This window comes from Misgurnus anguillicaudatus, chromosome 14 (genome assembly GCF_027580225.2).
Source record: "Misgurnus anguillicaudatus chromosome 14, ASM2758022v2, whole genome shotgun sequence".
NCBI lineage: Eukaryota > Metazoa > Chordata > Actinopteri > Cypriniformes > Cobitidae > Misgurnus > Misgurnus anguillicaudatus.
In genome coordinates, this window is record NC_073350.2 from 16,728,781 (window position 1) to 16,747,786 (window position 19,006).

At 37.1% G+C, this 19,006-nt stretch overlaps 1 protein-coding gene across 1 annotated transcript; it reads right to left on the reverse strand.

Moving 5' to 3' along the window:
- Positions 1-1,439: 1,439 nt before the first annotated feature.
- LOC129441137 (uncharacterized) lies at positions 1,440-13,301 on the reverse strand. Its single transcript, XM_073875961.1, has 10 exons — positions 13,139-13,301; positions 8,697-8,802; positions 8,373-8,519; positions 8,123-8,283; positions 6,215-6,351; positions 5,987-6,080; positions 5,309-5,644; positions 5,017-5,197; positions 4,783-4,910; positions 1,440-4,492 (listed from the first exon to the last, which is right to left on the reverse strand). The coding sequence occupies exons 1-10, from the start codon at positions 13,226-13,228 to the stop codon at positions 4,178-4,180; spliced, it is 1,695 nt and encodes a 564-aa protein (XP_073732062.1). The 5' UTR covers positions 13,229-13,301; the 3' UTR covers positions 1,440-4,177.
- Between the last annotated feature and the right edge of the window lie 5,705 nt (positions 13,302-19,006).

The following is a 19,006-nucleotide window of genomic DNA, read 5'->3' on the forward strand; positions in this document are numbered from 1 at the left end:
CAGGAAAAATGTCCGCTTTAAAACCATAAATGTTTATGAAACTATTTGTACATTTACAAATACAGAAAATAAATGCGTCTAATCTGACGTATACCATATTTTCAGGACTATAAGTTGCATAGTTTGGTTAGTCCTGTGAATTCTAGTCAGGCGCGAAAATACGGTCAGCCAAAAATTTATTAAAACGTTAGTACAGGTTGTATAACCTGCTGGCCGCTACAGGGCACTAATCGCTTACACGTACCTTGACGTTGTAATATTGTGTTTGCACAAACAAACTATAAGGTCGTTATTTTTGGAGGACAGTCTCTCTATGTCATACCTTTTACAATCTTCTTTGCCTGTACTTCTCAATTCACAGTCAAGCTGCTTTGATACAGTATAATATTGTGAAAAAGGCTATATGGAATTTTTTTTTAATGAACTGGGTTTGAATTTTTTGATGAAATCTGTAGGGAGCTGGTGAGTTAATGCATATTTTCAGGCATTTTCCCCAGCATGCACTGGAGTTTTCCTTGATTGTTTCACGAATCAGTTGTTGAGGTCTGAGTCAGATGGTTTAAGGTGATTCATAGACTTTTCCTTCCACACAAATGTTTGTGCGATGAGTGTTCATGTGATTTCATTATATTGTACATTTTTCATAGAAAACATGAGTTTGAGTGAACATTTATCATGAAAGTCATGAAATTCTGTTGAAAGAAACACTGTTAGTTGTGCCACATAGCTTTGTACATAAAACTCTCTTTTCAGTTTAGTGTTAAGGGGAAATGTGGCATTTAGCAGTTTGGGGACAGATTAGGAACAAATATGAAAAGAAAGAAAGTAAAAAAGAAAGAGGGGGGATGCTACTGTGCATGCCATTCTCGTCTTGCAGTGACATGTCACACCAAATTCATTGCCCAATCTTTACATTAACAAACATTTGCTTAGCTGTTTGAGAACCAAGTGCATTCAATGAATGAAACACAACAGTTGTGCTCCATCTCTCTCATTTCCACCGCTTTTCAATCTCTATCTACACAGCAAATTGCCCAGTGTTCATTTAACTCCACTGGTGTAAATTGTACACTTTTCAGGTGTATATATAGGTCCCACCAGCTTGGTGTTAAAGTAACACTTTTAACAGTGTTGAATATATACCCTTAAACAGTGTACATTATTTTACACCAAGAGTGTACAATATACTCCAGAGTACATTATGTTTTACTCCCCACAAGAGTGTATTAAACACACATTTAGAGTTTATTTTTACACTGAGGTAGTGAATGTAAAATCCCTACCACGCATTTATTTTAAAAACTGCACATTAATTAAGGTTAAAATCTGTTTTAACACCACGTAAGTAATGAACATTAATACATTTTTAAACTGTTTGCTACTTTTAACATATCCATACTCAAAATGATTGCAGTGTATTAATAAACAGGTCATGAACATTTTTAAAACAATCAATATTTATTTTTTTCCAAGAATCAGTTTGTAACTGGTTTTCACAAATACATTCAGTACAGCATGTTTACTAAATACTGGGAACAAACACATTAGTTCAACAAAGCATTAAAGTTAATTCATTTTATATGACTGTCCATGTTTTGTGTGCAATTTCACATTTTCAACATATATAAAACTGTAGAGGGATTAAGATTTGTGAAGGTCTACAACTTTACTTAAAAAGGTACATCCAAACAAGACCGGAGCACAAAAGCACTGTCTAAAATGAAGGCCTTTATATAAAAACATGTATAGGAACAATATAAAGGTCATTTTGCTGAAATCCATAAGATGTTTGAAGGTCAAACGGCTTAAAGAAACGCAAGGTTTCCACATTCAAAATAGAGACATTCCTACAAAGCCCCTCTTGGACTTGAAATGAGTGTAGATGTTCAACAAAGCATAAAGTCTCAAAATCACAAGTCAACAAAAAATGTTGACCATCAAATCCAATTATATCAGTAATCTTACTGAAGACAGGAAGATCATCTTTCATATCTGAACAAACAAGAAGACCTGAACGGTATTCTGTCCCAAAACAAGAAATCCAAGTAAAAAGATCAACATAACAATCAATGTCGATTTGCAGTTTTTCTGCAATCAATTCACAGTTTAACAGGCTACAAAGCTGAACGCTTGATACAGGTCCACACTCAATACACTTAAATGGCTGAGATTCCCAGTGGTATGCAATAGACATCTGATGTTTTAGAGCTAATGACTTAGTAATATTTTTGAAATTTTTAATACTTTTTTTAAAAAAGCGATGTTTTGCTTCGAAACGCATCCCCCAAACATGAACAAGTGGCCCTATCTTCCTGATGCATCTGGGATAATGAACCATGAAGTGATGCTTAGGAGTAAGACTTCTTGAATAGAGCTCTTTGAACAGGGTGTGGTGTTCACAGATCAAATATTTCAGATAAACAGTCATTCCATCCGAGATGACCGGAGAAAACACAATATTTATTATCTGTAGTAAAAGAAGCAGTAAGCTCCAGTGTTTATTTTCTGGTTCAACCAGATCTCCAAAAATTAGAGGCAAATTTCTAATCAGGCAAAATGTCTGGATGGCATTGAGACCCACCCCATTTCCAGCTTGTTCAAATCTAAGCATAGTAGGTCGGTTTTTACGTTCAACATAACCATAGTTAAACGAGTAAATTCTATTGCTTGCAGCCTGTAAAGACACAACATTGCTGTCAGACAAATACTCAAAAAGCAACTTTATCTCCAACTGTGCCACTCCCTCTAATATGTCATGCATGATATCCACTGCATAATTGTCAGAAATATTAAAATACTGCAGCTCATTGAGTAAACATGGTCTTTTGACACCAAATGATGACTGCAGGCCAGCATCAGAAAGAAGGCTTTGACAGTGCTCATCGTGTAGAACTTTGTCACGCAATACTACGTCCGGATGGTCATCACAAAAAATACTCTGAGAAGAAAGCTTATCAATAAGACAAAACCGGCAAAAATAGTTTGCACTAAATGATTCTAAAAACCCAAAAAGTGTGTGCATTCCCAAATTATCACCAGTTACCTGAGCTATTGTTCCACGTACTGGTTCATCAGAGACTGGCAACTTAATTCCAGAGCTCTCAAGAATTTTAATATCACGCACAATAGGCTCCAAGATGGCACTGAAGCCATACTTCTTGACATCTTGTGTGTGAAAAAGTGCCAAAAGATGAATATTCATAAGGGCCGAGTTAACCTTAGGAGATAGGTTTCTCAAGACAAAATACATACTTCCAACCTTATGGATGCCATGTTTGGAGCCCAGAGGATTTGAGGTTTCAAAGTCATCATAAAAAAGTTGTATTTGAAGAGAGTTGTTTTCTTTGGAAAAGAGAGGATGCTCTTTAAAATAGCTGCCATCACAGAACTCTCTTAAAATGTCTCTTTCCTCACTTTGCTGTACAAAATGTTTATGGATTTCTTCGTTTCTGAACATGAAATTTAAAGTCTGTAATAAAGGGACATAAATAAATTTATCAGTGACTGGAACTTGGTCGTATGTTCCTGTAGTTGTATTTCGTCTAGTGTCATATCTCACTCCTAAAGGGATTTCAACTGGTTCTACAACCCCCCAGGTCTCAAAAAAGTATTTTTTCCATCGAGTCTCTGTTGTGAATTTAGAGAAGGGATTCTCAAGATTGTCAAAATATTCTTCAACACCTTCCCTTTGCTCATTAGTTTCAAGCAACTGAACAACACCTTCTTTAATGTTCGAGTGCATTTCATAAATAAGTTCCTCCATATTTTCAGCCACTGATGTAATTACATTGGTAGCTACTCCACTACTCTGCAGTTTTGCAATTAGTGATGCACACATTTCTTGGGTTCGTGATGTTCTCTCATGGGCACTTAAAGATGTTCCTGGACTTTCTGAAAATATGCTGGATGACTGCATGACAGAGGGATTAGAGGGAGGTTCTAATGACAGCATTTCAGATATTCTACTGTTGTGCCTTGTTTGGATATGTTTTTTAAAGCCAGAAAAGGTAACAAATTTTTGACAACACCCATCCTGATCGCATACCAACTGTAACCTTCTGCCAGGATAAAAAGCATGAGAAAACTTGAGATGGCGAATTAACTCGGTAACTGTTCTAGAACTTAATTTGCAAACAAAGCACCTAAACATCTTCTCAAGAAAACTTTGCAACAGTACTTAATTAAGAACCTTGGCCCGAAGATCTCCGATTCGAGGGCTTTCATGGGTAATGCCTACATCAATGTTGTAGATGATTGTTTGAAGAAAGGTAAACATATTGTGCAAAGCAGCATCATATGAAATGCCAAACACATAATGAGTTTTGAAAAGTTCATCAAAGGCTGAGAGAGAGGACTTAGCCATGCAGGGAATGAGCTGCCCATCCAACACAATGTAGTACTCATGGATGCTACTCTTCGAGGTCCCAACTGCCAAGATGTAGGGCTGTGTTGTCTGTGTTGATCCAAGAACTTCTTCAAAACTGCAACAGGACTAAAAAAAACAAGTACAAACTGAAAAAACTTAAGTATGACATTACAAAGAGAGTGCATATACATTACAATAAGGACATATTATTAACATATTTCTATTTATTAAATATCATATGACTTAATTCATTTAATTTAACAGCCAAAAAAAAAAACATCTTACATTGCCATCTTACATTAGTGTTACTGCAACTATGAAAAAAAAATCACTATTTAAATACCTGACAAAAATTACCTACGTATCACCACACATTGCATATCAACACTCTTACATAACATTAAAAGTAAGCATACCTTATGAAATTTTACTACACGGTCTACAGCTTCACGCACACTGATCTTGACAACCTTCTTATTTCCACTAGAAGGTGGTGGTAGGAGATACACCAGCAATAAGAGGGACGACATCTCACTGTCCCAATCTATGATCAGAAAAAAAAAACTATAACAAACCTATATACAGAAGTATTTTATGTACACATGAAATGATTATCTGTCCTCCTTTGATTACCATACATACTGAACTACCTGTAGCTCCATGACTGGTGTTGCATTGCAGTTCTGCCGACTGAATCAGACAACTCAGATGCAGTGACTGGGTCAGGGCTTTGGCTTCTTGAATGACTTTTTGTTTCAGACAAGAGTCCCACTTCTCCAGAAGCTTAGATGCAGTCTCCACTCCAAACAATAACTCAAAGTCTTGCAGCACCTAAAATGGTATATGGATAAAAGCATGGAATTATTTGTCAAATTACTAAGTATTGCAGCTCAAAAGCCCTTTTAAACAAAGACAACAACAACTCATAGATGCAATACTTACCAGTCCTTTTGTGTCAAGAAACCTCGGAAATAAAGAAATAACAGAGGATGACTTTTCAGGATCATGGATCATTTTCTGGCGATACTGAAAGGTAGATTTCATCTTTGCAGCCACTTGCTCTGGATCCAAACAGTGTTTCAGAAATGAAATAGCTTCTTGACAACGATCTCCCTCCAGCTGCATTTCTGATGTAAAAAATGCTCTTTGAGTTCCAGGTCCCCTTCTTTCACAAGTGGCCTCTGAAGTAGTGGTCCTGCTGCAGCGGTTGTTACGTTGAACCGTTTTAAGTCTCCAGGCTATGTACCCCGAATTACCTTCTGCATCGTAGAAGTGTTCCTAAAATGAATGCAAAACAATTTAAAATTACAGCAGTTACAACTTAATTACAAACAGCTTATAAAAAATATATTACAAAAGAGCCTTTAACTCTTTCCCCACCAACAGTTTTTTTTAAGTTGCCAGCATATTTATGATTTTCTAAAAAGTTGAATGCCTTCTGGAGTTGTGTAAGAGTGCCATCTAGTGGATGATAGCGAAAATATGGATAGCCGAAAAACTCGTCATTGGCAGGGAATGGTTTGCCCTTAATTGACGAGATAACTCGTCATTGACAGGGAAAACGTCTTTGACAGGGAAAGAGTTAAGAAAAATATTCATTTGAAAAGTAAAAAAACTCACATAGCCTTGTCTAGAATAAGGATCCTTGAGGGAGGGGAACAGTGTCACAATCCCAACTGCATATTTAACCCTGACCTCCTTAGGTGGAATACACCTTGGTGGACAAATAAAGCTACACTGTTATATGCAGTAAAACTGCTCAATTGACTACAGTTAAAATGGTTATCCCCATACTGTATTGTCAAACCAAGTTAAACTGAGAAAAGGTAATAAAATCCTTTACCCTACCCATGTTTATCAATCATGTCTCCAACCAGTGCATTAACAAGAATTCGTCTTGTGGAATCTGTGATTTTCCCTGTTTTTCTGTATTCCTGAAATATCTTCTCTCCTGCAGGCTTTTTTTCTAAAACACTTTTCACAAGCTAAAAAAACAAAGATAATTTGTAAATATGGTAAATTAATCTAGTAGGTTGTTTACACTTGGTATTAAGATGTGTTTTCAGATCACAAATAGACGATGTTAACGCCAGGTGTAAACGTGTTCAAAGTGCTTTAAGCTTATCCACTTTCGACCACTTTCAACCACATTCAGATGTAGTCGAAAACACATCTGATTGCTTTTGTAGTGTAAACGCACATGTGGTTGAACGTGTTTTCGAACAGCCACACAAGACCGCCTACTCTCTGCCCATTTTGTAATCTGAGGTACTGAGTAGGGGTGGGACAAAAAATCGATTCTTGGATTAATTGCGATTCGGACGTGGGCCGATTCTGAATCAATTCACAAATGTCAAGAATCGATTCTTATATGTTAGTTTACAAAATAATAACGTGACGTTATCAGAACCAAAAGGCGGAACTCAACTGGGGGAGCGTTGATGCACACGGACAACTTAAGAGCGCGCACTGCACGAGCACATAGCGGAGCTTACAAGAGCAGAAGAGAAAGAACACTTTAAATGCACACACACTGTGCATGTGGATCAACTCCTGCATGAGGCAAGAATGCGCATCCTTGTGAATTTTGGAAGTTAAAAACGACTGAGCTGCAGTGGCCTGGCAAAACACATTTGAGACATAAGGCGCAGCAACTTAAAAAGACCTGCGTGTTTCACAATTACTCTAAAAGACCATAATGACAAATTCGCATGTGGAGCAGCAGTTAACTTATGTGCGATCTACCGGCATTGCCTTTGCGATCGACGTATTGGACACCCCTGCCCTAAACCATCCGCTGACTGTTTAGATATAACATGAATATACTTCTGTAAAAATATGCACATAGTTTGTTATTCAGTCGATGGGTGCGCTGCATTATATAAATACAGTAATATTGCCAATCACTGTGTATAATGATGATGATTAGACGCTTCGCGTTTGTCAGTTCATGGAAGTTAATGCCGGTTAATATATAGAATTAATATGTCACGTTTAATTACTATTTTTAATGTCTTACAACAGAAACAGGACATATATGTATATAAGAATGAAATTTTTTCCCTTAGTTGCATTAAAGTACAGTATATGACAGTTCAGAGACTAGTAGCAAAAGCGCAAACATTAGTCTGGCTTTGAGAGCAAATGTGCCGTAATGACGTCACAGATATGCAAATTAGTACATCAAGAATCGATTCTGAATCGAATCGGGACCCTAAGAATCGATTCTGAATTGATTCATGAGGGTCCAAGCGATTCCCACCCCTAGTACTGAGCACAATGTTTTACATCTTTTCTGACTTCTAGCACGAACACCCACTGTACAGCACTCTCTTTAAACTTTCATTGACAAAACTAAAGCAGCCGCTCTCAGCGTCTTTTATTAGTTTTATTTTTCAATTGCGTGAAAGCGTGTGTTGTGCAAGCTTATTTCAACGATTGCTCTTAAATAGCAGCATGTGCAGTATGTTTACACACAACACAAGCAGAGGACATTGACAGTTCACGTCAATTTAAACCCGTCATTACTTCCGCTCACGTTTAAATGACAGCAAAGAGACTCGCCCACAGTCTACAGACCATCCCCTTATAGTAATTAGGACAGAAGCGGTCAAAAGAGACAGATTTAAATACCAGGTGTAAACAGAATGCGTCTCACTCGTCCGCTTGTGATCCGATCGACGAAAACACATCTTAAAAGCAAGTGTAAACAGACCCTAATAAAACAACATTCACATTTTTAAGCAAGTAATGTACCTCCTTAGCTTCTTGTGAATGGTCAACAGAACGAGCTCTTTTAGGTGAGAGGAAAGGACCGTCGCTGTCTGATGGCTGTGTGTCTGATGAAGATGCAACTGAATGAAGTGACAGCGTTTCAGTCTCGTTTGCAGATGGAGAGGTTATGTTGGCAGGAGGATCTTAAAATCGAATAGAAAATTCAAACTACATAATAACTTTACAATGAATTAATATATAACTTGATAAAACCTGTTACAGCCTTTTATACCTGTAATAGCCACAGCATCAACTATCATCCAAAGAGTGTCAGGCTTTTGCTCAATAATGTCTGCAAAAACATCTTCATCTACTTCTGTTCCAGTCTCGTCGGCTAAATAGATGTTATGATCTGGAGAGATCCCAAATTTTTGCTTGACTGAACACACAAAATGAACAGAAAAGCACAGAACAGAAATATGTGAATACAACAAACATTTAAATAAAAATTTAGCTCATCCATTATGTAACATACTTAATAAAATCTGTAATAAACTGAAACACATAAAATGTAAAATTGTAATAGTCAAATATCACAATCCAAAAGAAAACTTACCATCCTTAATCAAGTCATCACATGCTGATCCATTATGCTTTATGTACTTTTTATGATGTTGGTACTGCACTTTAAACAGCATTCTGTCGGTCACTTCGATTACTTGCTTTAAAACAAAAATAAACATTAGAAAAAAGGCATATACACTAAAAGGTTGTGGTATGCTGCTTTGACGAGCTACTGAATTACTTGTATGTTGACACACATTACATTTACACGTGACTTTAATTACCTCAAAGCTGGCATTTCAAAAAGGTTAAATTATGGTTAATGTTCCTTAAATTTCAAGATTTCGATTACCCTGACTAGACGCATTACTATTGTACCTCCACATGTGCAAGAAAATGGCCAATTTACCCACACTCACAAATAGTGCTTTGGAATTATACCTTTTTAATCAGTTTTACCGTTATACACGTAACTTACTACAGACTCGGAAGCGGAACTTTCAAACATACTAAAAATCACAAAGGAGTCCTTTTTGACTGTCATTGTTTATAATATCAAAAATAACAGGATTGTAACGTAAAGTCTTTCTTTAACTTTCATAACCGTCTGCTCTGCTTCAGCCCCGGTCAGTGTTGCCAGATAGAGTTGATGGTTTCCAGCCCAAAAGTGTTCCAAAACCCGCCCAAACGCACAAAAAACCGCCCAAAATATTTAAATCAACATTTTGGTTCAATTTGATTAGCATTTAGTTATTTTAACTTACACAATTAATGCAACATACTATAGCTAGCGACACCAGAACAGAACCACACTAGCAAAATGACATAACTTGTTCACAACAGCTACATTATGCTCCCTCGCCCACAAGCACAATGCACTTTTACAGCGTATATTTAAGTGTTTTATGATTATTCAAATACCCAATTCGTTAATAACGTTTTTTATCTATTTATAAAATTATTAATAATGTATTTTTACTCTTGATAAATAGGTGTGTGTGAGAGAGAGATCGTAAATAGGCTTACCTTAAGCAGTAAATGCAGAACAATAATAATAGGCTGTTGATTGTGCGTTAACTTGCAAGGAAGCTGAAGAACACTGTGAACATCTGAACTTTTCAGAACTATGTACAGTCTGGCTGAAGTTCATGGTTCCACAATTGACTAAATGACAGCCGAACATTTGGTTCTGTTCACCTGAAATGCTCCGATAATTCATCCACGGCTCAAACACATGTAATTGATGTCCGTTTCTCACTCCAGCTGCAGCCTGCGGAGGTCGCGTATGCAGGGTGCATACGTCATCAAGCCTGATTTATTTTAGTTAACTGACCATTACATTCGCAAGGTATAAGCATATTACAACAATTTACTATTAACTAAGAATCAAAGTCAACTTTATAACTGTTAATATTCTAAAACAAGACAGTCTTGATGACGTATATGGAGCCTAGAAATGCGACCTCCGGAGGCTGCAGCATTCGCATTGAGACACTGCCGATGTGTGACAAGCAACGTATACGTTGCAATCCGGAGTCCGTGTTGCAGAATTTGCAGTGCTATTTTCCGATTTAAAAGGCATTATCCATTTGCTTCAGGCCCGGGTCACTCTCCAACTTCTATCTGTAACATCTTGATTTCCTGCTGAGAGAGCTGGCTGGCTGCTATCACTTGTGATTGGCTAAACGCGGACTCATCATCGGCGTGGCGTCAACACAAACGCATGCAGTGGGCGTGTGTTTAGTAACGTCATGAAATACATGCACATTTGGGTTTTTTGTTAAATAATTAACCTATAAAATGCACGTTTCAAACCCGCCCAACTGATCCCAAACCAGCCCAATTTTTGCACAACCGCCCAAGCCAATTTTTACCCGCACAATCAAATTCAAAACCGCCCAATTGGGCGGGAACCCGCCCAATCTGGCAACACTGGCCCCGGTTTACAAATGAACACTGTGAGGACGGAAACTTCCCGTATGTAAAATAAACACTGAACCGGTGTACATCTCCGCGCCAAAATTAATCAAATTAAATTAGCTCGATTAAAAAACAGCAAATAGCCATACACGTACAAGACATAAAGCGTTTTTGTTACTATTAAATGTTAGTTTTCACTAACAAAATTCATCAAATTAAAAGATACAGCATGTTTTAAACTGGCTTAAAATTAATTGGTGCGTCATTATAACATATAGTCTCAAAAATTACATATTTCATAGTTATAATATACATTTACTACTTAAACTGACAAATAAATTGAAGTTGTAACCGTACATTATCAAGAGGACAATGAAATTGATATCACACATTAGAATATGAAAAGTTTAGAACGAGGCAACAACCACAGTAATTCTCACAAAACTCCTATATAAAATAGACTGACCGTCGACATTATATTTTTTAAAACAAACAAAAACAGGATTGTAATTCTTACCTTTGCCCTAAACTTCCATTAATTAACTTGAACGCCATGTGCCAAAGGACAACTAGCATAACCGTCTGCTCTGCTTCAAGCCCTGTTTACGAATGAACACTGTGGCTACGGAAACTTCCCGTATGTAAAATAAGCACTGAGCCAGTGTACATGTCCGCGCCAAAAATCTTATAAAAATGTAATTAATTAGATTAAATAAAAAAAATAGCTTAGAACCATACATATAACGCGTTTTCGTTGCTACTGTAGTTTTGCCAGTTCTAAATGCCAGTTTCTCTATGGTTAAAGCACGTTTTCAACGTGTAATAAGCACTGAGCCAGTGTACATCTCCGCGCCAAAAATCTTATAAAAATTAAATTAATTAGATTAAATAAAAAAATAGCTTAGAACCATACATATAACGCGTTTTCGTTGCTACTGTAGTTTTGCCAGTTCGAAATGCCAGTTTCTCTATGGTTAAAGCACGTTTTCAACGTGTAATATTATTCAAAGCGAAAGTTAAAGGTCACATATGGTAAAAAACTGATATTTTGTGGCTTTTTTCATGATAACTGAGGTCTAGGGGCTGTGTAAGTACCATATAAGTTTCAAAACAGTCATTTAAGAGTCAAATTCACACAGCCTGCTTGAAGTAGCTGTGAGTTAAAACAGTTCGTTTGTACTTCCGTGAATTTGCTACGTCACCGTGAGACAGTCGCCGCCTTCAGTCTCCACCCCGAGCACTGTCCACCATCCACTGCCCCACCCCCTTGTTGCTAAACAAACTCCGAAGTTATATCACACCACGTGAGAAAATGCTGTTCAATTGATGGATGTCAGGAAACTAAATCATTGCAAAGGCTTCTGAAAACATTAATATACGAGACCAATGCCTAATATTCATTTAATTAGAAATTCCTCAACAATTAGATCAACTTTAGTCGTCTGATCTAAACATTTCACAAGTGACTGCTTCGGTGTGGCAGTTCAATGCTGGTTTGTCCAGGAATCTACTCATCAAAAATGTTGCAGTCCTTACTTTGTTGGATCCGACCTTAAATCCACAGCCCGTAAGTAAACACATATTAAGCAGGTCTGCACGATAACTTGCACTCGATTGTCACGCGAATCTCGTCGTTAGTAGTATAGCGGCATCACCTGCTCTCAGAACCGGCTGCCGGTTGCCGCTTCTGAAAGCAGCTGATGGTGATTTACTAACTTACTAATTAATGAACTGCCTTTGCTGAAGAGATGCACGAGACAATAGCGTGCGAATTACCAGCAGTCCTAACTTTTAAATTACATTATGGAGCCAGAGAAAACTGAAATGATATATTGTAAACAATTATGCAACGCTAACGTGTTTGCTAACTAGATGCTAAAGTGTTGTTTTGTAACGTTAAAGTCTTTGGTAGCCACCGGTTTTGATAGAATATCTGTTGGAAATCAGACGTCGTTTGTATTCTTAGGTTACAGACACAAGCCCTTTTGCTGTCTGTTTGTTTATTGAGTTAAACATGGTAAGGTTAAAATCTCTTAGTCCCTGTGTCTATTGGTTTACTAACCTAACATTTAATGTCCAGAAACTAACACTTAGTGTAATTCCATGGGTAACTGTATTTCAACTGCGTATTTCACTCATAAAATAACAGGCCTATCAGAAGAGAGGCTCATGAATATTACTTATTACATGCCAAAACGACCTGTTTTTAGCAGAGCTCCTGAAAGAGGAGCTGTAAAAAATATATAGAGATTGTTTTTGGTACTTAAACAGCAAATATATATTCTTAAGGACATCATAACCTAAAATAAAACTCTAGAAAGCCTAAAAATATGTGACCTTTAAAACCATACCATACGTTTATAAGTTAAACCATCTTACATTAAAGTATGTTTAAAAAAATGCTGCCATTAAATAAAAATTACAACACCTGGGGCTTTTAATGTGACTCTAAGGAATGATTATGCATGCTACCTTGCTCACAGACACAGCTTATAGTAACGTTAAATGTTAAAACAGTATATTAATACAATTTATGAAATCAAATATAACAAAAAATAAAATTCTAAATCTTACCTTGTTTTTGTCTTCGCTTTCAATTGCATAAGTCCACCGACAGAGCCGCCATTTTTTCGAACTGACTTGATCCTCAAATGCGGACTGCATTGTCTCAATTATGTGAAGTTCCCGTATGTACAATTAACACTGCACAAGCGTTTGTAAATGAAGCACCAAAATATAACACCACTTTGGGGCGCCATTTCACACAAGCCGGTGCTAAGTTCACTAAATGTACACTTTTATTTTAACACTGTAACACTATTAGGAATTACACTGAAAATGTAACACCACACAATTTGCTGTGTAATGTTTGAAAATAAAATAAACCATTGAAATGATGAGAACAATTCAATTTTATGTGAAACAAAGCACAACTGATTAAACCATTAACAGTATTAAAAAGCTGGAACATTGCTTCTCACTTAAAGCAGGATATGTCTTGAAAACCATATTTGGGGCCACAAAGTCAGTTTTAAAATCCGTGTTAAGCCATATTTTCAAATAAGTAATCATCAATTCTTCATCAACTGCAGTTGGCCAGGGGTTACGAATGACTTTGGGTTAACAAGTGTAAAAAACCCTCAAAGAAGGAAGAGCCGAATAAACATCTACAAGCAGCAGAGTTCACTAAAGGTGAAGTGAAACTCATCAGTCCTGTCAGATGATAAATGCTCTCAGTGGTGAACGGTTATAGCAACATTGCTCTGCCGAACTCCCACAGTGCACCTGGGCGTGTGTGAAGGACGAGCAGGGTGGAACAAGAGAGCAGCTATGTCAACACTTCAAATACTTGGAAAAATGTCACCCCTGCTTAATCTTTCTACTTCCACTTGCATGATCTTATGAGCATGCGTCTCTCTCTTAGCAAAATGATTTATTTTACTGCAGATTTTGCAATCATCTCTTTTAGGGAAAAGTATTATTCAATAAAGAGTTGCATATATACAAATAAATAATTGTCCTAATAAGATTGCATTGCATTGATAAGCCCTGATTTACTGTTCCACACAGCTGGTTTTAGCCCATGTGGTCCAGTTGATCCTGACCCATGGCCTTTATAATGGTTTCCGGTTGGTTCTGGTTGGTTTAACACATGCGGGGTGCACCTGGCTAAGCAGGTCCTGACAGCCTGCATGTTATCATGACATTGTGCCATTGCAGTGCACCTGTTAGTTACCAGGCAACACATGTGCATTCCTTTATAACACTGTGTTTCAATGAATCAGGAACGGTAGGAATGTTTTTCGTTTACAAAATTCACATTACGATATGTGATTAACATGCGACCCTATCTGTGAAATCTAGGTTAAAGTCTCTTAATGTAATTATAAGATTAGGAGCATCAAAGTTTGATTTCAATCTTTGACATGACCTTATAGTCAATATTGAAGGTAACAAAGTTTAATTGTTACTGAATGTTTTTTAAGAAGATTTTATGTTGAAAATGTTCTTTAAAAGTTTCTTTAAACAACCATACAGCACTAAAAAGTCAATTTTAGGCTTATTCTGAACACTGTATGAATGGGTTTTAAATGTGGCTGCTAACTTGCATTGAGATGTGCGTCCCACACACACAAACATAAACACAGACTTCATCTGTTTGGTTGCACGCTGTACTCTGTGAAGACAAGTGAGTCTGAATAATTCACACACAGACCACAAAGAGACAATTATGATTCTGAACTGGACAAAGGGACAGCGGAGACAGATAATAGACGCTTGTCTGGCCCTTATGGGACTGAGATGTTCCTCTTGAGTGTCACTTTCTTCTCACCATGTCCAAGACAAGCAGTCAGTGTGTCCATTAACCAGCTTTAATGAATACATACAAGATTGTGTTCAGTGGCCACATACTGAATTAGTTGTTGAATAGCAATGCTCCTGGAGCTTAATTGGTTAAGCATTGTGTTAACAGTGTAAGGGTCACAGATTTGATTCCCAGGGAATACAAATACTAATTAAAAAAATAATATTTAATGCACTGTAATTTTGAATACCAAATGAAAAGCCTACCAAATGCATAAATGTGTTCCTGTATTTTTCCTGCATTGCATTAGCAGCTCAAAAGGTCATGTGTTTAAACACAAACATTCCTCAAAATATCTTTTTTTTGTGTTCATTAGAACAAAAAATACATACAAACTATACATGTTTGTGTGAGTACATGATGACAAAATTGTCATTTTTGGATGAACTATAGTTGTAAATGGTATTTATTTATTTATTTAAGATAAAAAGTGAGCGCCAAAAACCCCCATTATCTTGTTTAAGGGGTCTATGGAGCCCCTAAGGGGACATGAAATGAAGTTTAGTTTCGCATGCTCACGTGAAACTTACGCGTGCTCACGTGAAACTTTCGCGTGCTCATGTAAAACTTATGGAACGGCTGAAATTCCACAAGGGGGCGTATTTGTTCCTCAGACGTTGCACAATAAACGTGACATCCGAATATATTCATTATAAATCGTGAATAAAAAGTGAGATTCGAACGAATGTCCGTTAGTGAACTAATTGTATACACTATTTATATCGTAATTCGGTCAGAAACGTCAAGATTGTGAGATGAACAAATCGTTTTGGATTAAAAGGCTTGAATATTCCATTTCCTTAGACTTTTGGGGATTTATGAACAATTTGTTTTGGACACTTTCACGGAAGCGGATAAAGGGAAGATTTTGAAGGTAAGTAAATATCGTAAATCGGCGCCGCCCGGTTCAGGTAACTGAAATCCCGAAAGTCTAAGCTTTACAACGATGTGCCTCATGACCGTATATTTTAAAGATTTAATGCTTCAAAGTTACAATGACCTAATGCAGCCTCACGTGCAAGGGAGGGGGTGTACCGTGTACAGCACAGTGTTCCTTATCAGGTTAAGGGGTCTACGGAGCCCCTAAGGGGACATGGAACAAAAATTAAATGAAGTTTAGTTTCACGTGAGCACGCAAACTGAACTTTAAAAAAACTTTAAAGGGACTGTAAGTAGGATTTTAGGTGTTTTATTAATCAAAATCAATGTCTTTATTTATGAATATGTCCTCGTTGGTGTCAAATGACCTCTGCCAATGATCTGACTTTTCTTTGTAAGCTTCGAATTTCTTCTCTTTACTTACATTGAACGGGTAAGTCCAAGGAGGCATCCATATCGTTCCGCCGTATTGATAAACTATAATAGCAGAGAGGGACAAAAAGCACTAGCCTACCAACGCATTTCCTCAACGCGTTTTCATTCAGAACACGTGAACCAGCTGCAACAGAGGAGATCAGTGATTACATAACGGCTACTGTAGTTGCAACACACATTTGGAAAGGCGAGGCGCTAGAGAGCACTATTCGTTTGAATACAAAATACAATTTCACCACTAGATGGGGGTAAATCCTACTTATTGCCCCTTTAAAAAACTTTAAAAAAATAATGCAAGCATAATACTTTTTAATGACAACAATGTAATAGTTTCTTCAAGGGGTTTTTGTTACAAACTCACCATTTTGTCCAAATGTGTTCATAAAAGAGACTCAGTTTCTTAGTTTGCAACATTTCAAGGTAAACGTTTGCCTTTAATCATGTTCTGGTTCAAAAGTCATAAGACAATGCCAGTTTTTATAAATCGAAACAGTTTCGGCTTTTGTAAGCTTCTTTTACTTCATAATATGATTATTCTGACACAGTTGTTTTACCTAACAGTAAACAGAAATCTTTCATCACCATTTACCGTGTAATTAATAGAACAACAAAATGCTTGAATTCATTCAACCACAGAATCCACTGACGTGTTCTGGCAATCAAACTCTTTTAAACGGACACTCATGGGAATTGCACTTGTCTTGGATTTCAGCAAACACGTCACACTCAAATCGTTCCAAAATTCAGAAGTTGGAAGAGTTTTGGAAAATGTGCAGCTGTGTCCATGGACGGTCAGATATCCACGCCTACACCAATAAACAAAGACTGCAAATGACTCCGTGTTAATATCTTCATGTGAATTATAGATTAATTTTGAACATATTGCAGTAATAGTACAAAACATAAAGGGGTTGTGTGCATGCGTTTACACAGGACCTGAAACAGCATGCCTCAGCATGCATTAATATTTGAATATTAACATTTGCATACAGAAATACTGACAGTACGAAATTAACAGATATGTGTGCATGCATGTGTGCGTGTGTGTGTGCATGCATCAGCATCCGGTAAATTATTCTCACACACCAGGTGCTGCTGTAGTCTTGTGCTGTCTCAGCACATAGCACGGAAATATGAGAGCTTATAATATAAAACACACACAGACACACACACACACACACACACACACACACACACACACACACACACAGCTCTGAGACTGCAGCATGGTTTTTAAATCTACCTGCACATGATTGATGGACACTTAAGTGGCTATAACCACTAATCATCACATGGCTACCAACTCTAATTTTACAGTAACTCATTCTGAATCTTATTATTACATCTTATTACTGTCATTTACTTTCTACATGTTTGTAAAACTTGCTTTTTGTCTGGTCTACAGCAAAAATATTTCAGATGAGAAATGAGATTAACATAATAAGCAAAGTGACTTGAGTAATAAATCGCATTTGGGTTGTGCTTGTCATGGTTTGACCAAGAACATCCCACTGTCTGTAACCACACGGCAAGCTTTCCACCACAGTCCGGTGTCTGTCATTTCAACGCCTTCGCAAATAACTGCATTTGAGGTTGGAAGGATGTTTATGGTTAAGGAGCTGCTTGTCAGAGGTTTGGACTGAAGCTTGCGCTCACTGTACTCATTACATGTGATAGATGTTACATGTCACATAATGTTTTTATATACTACAGATCTTTCAGTACAGGTCATGTTAGCTACTCTTTGAACATTTAGCAAAACAACTTGCCTTGAATATGGACATAACAGATGAAAATCTAACCCGCCAAGGCACAATAATGAGAAGCAAATCTTATAAATTAAATTGGATCATTTTAATATGGCTGCAGAAATAACAAGCTTCTGAAATAGGGGCTGATTTTATTTCCCCTCTGCTGATGTATTCGTTTCATCTTTCATTTTTTTTAACTTACAAAGTCAGCATTTGCAGTTCCTTTCTTAAAAGGGGTTGGCCCTTCTTTAATGGATAACTACAGACCTATATCTAAGCTCTGTATTTTTTCGAAACTCTTGGAAAGTCTAGTTAGTAAACAATTGACACAGCATTTAAACTGTAATAATTTTCTGTCCATTAATCTGGGTTGTGTAAAGGGCACATGCAGTACTACTAAGGCTGGTTTAAAAGTTCTAAACAATATTGTAAAGTCCTTAGATAATAAACTACATTGTCTCTCTTTTATTGATTTATCAAAGGCTTTCGATACTGTGAATCATTACATATTATTAAGTAGGCTAAGATGGGTTGGACTATCAGAAATGGTTATTTTGTGGTTTACTGTTTACTTAAAGGAAAGAACCTAATGTATCATACAGATGGAAGATGTTCAGTTGGATCCTCTGGAGGTTGTTAAGGGAGTCCTACAAGGATCTGTGTTGGGGCCACTATTATTTAGAATATATATATATATTTAGAGAGAGAGAGAGAGAGAGAAAGAGAGGGGAAAAACTGTAAACTGGAGACAGGGTCATGGGTGGCCAAGGCTCATGGATGCACATGTAGAGCAAAGGCTGGCCTCTCTGGTCTGATCCAACAGACGAGCCACTTTAGCTGAAATAGCTGAAAAAGTGAATGCTGGTTCTGATAGAAAGGTCTGGTGGAGTCCATGCCCCGATGGGTCAGGGCTGTTTTGGTGGCATTAGGGGGCCTATACAATAGGCAGGTGGTCATAATGTTATGGCTGATCGGGGTATATACACTGAAAAAATGATTCATTTAATTTAT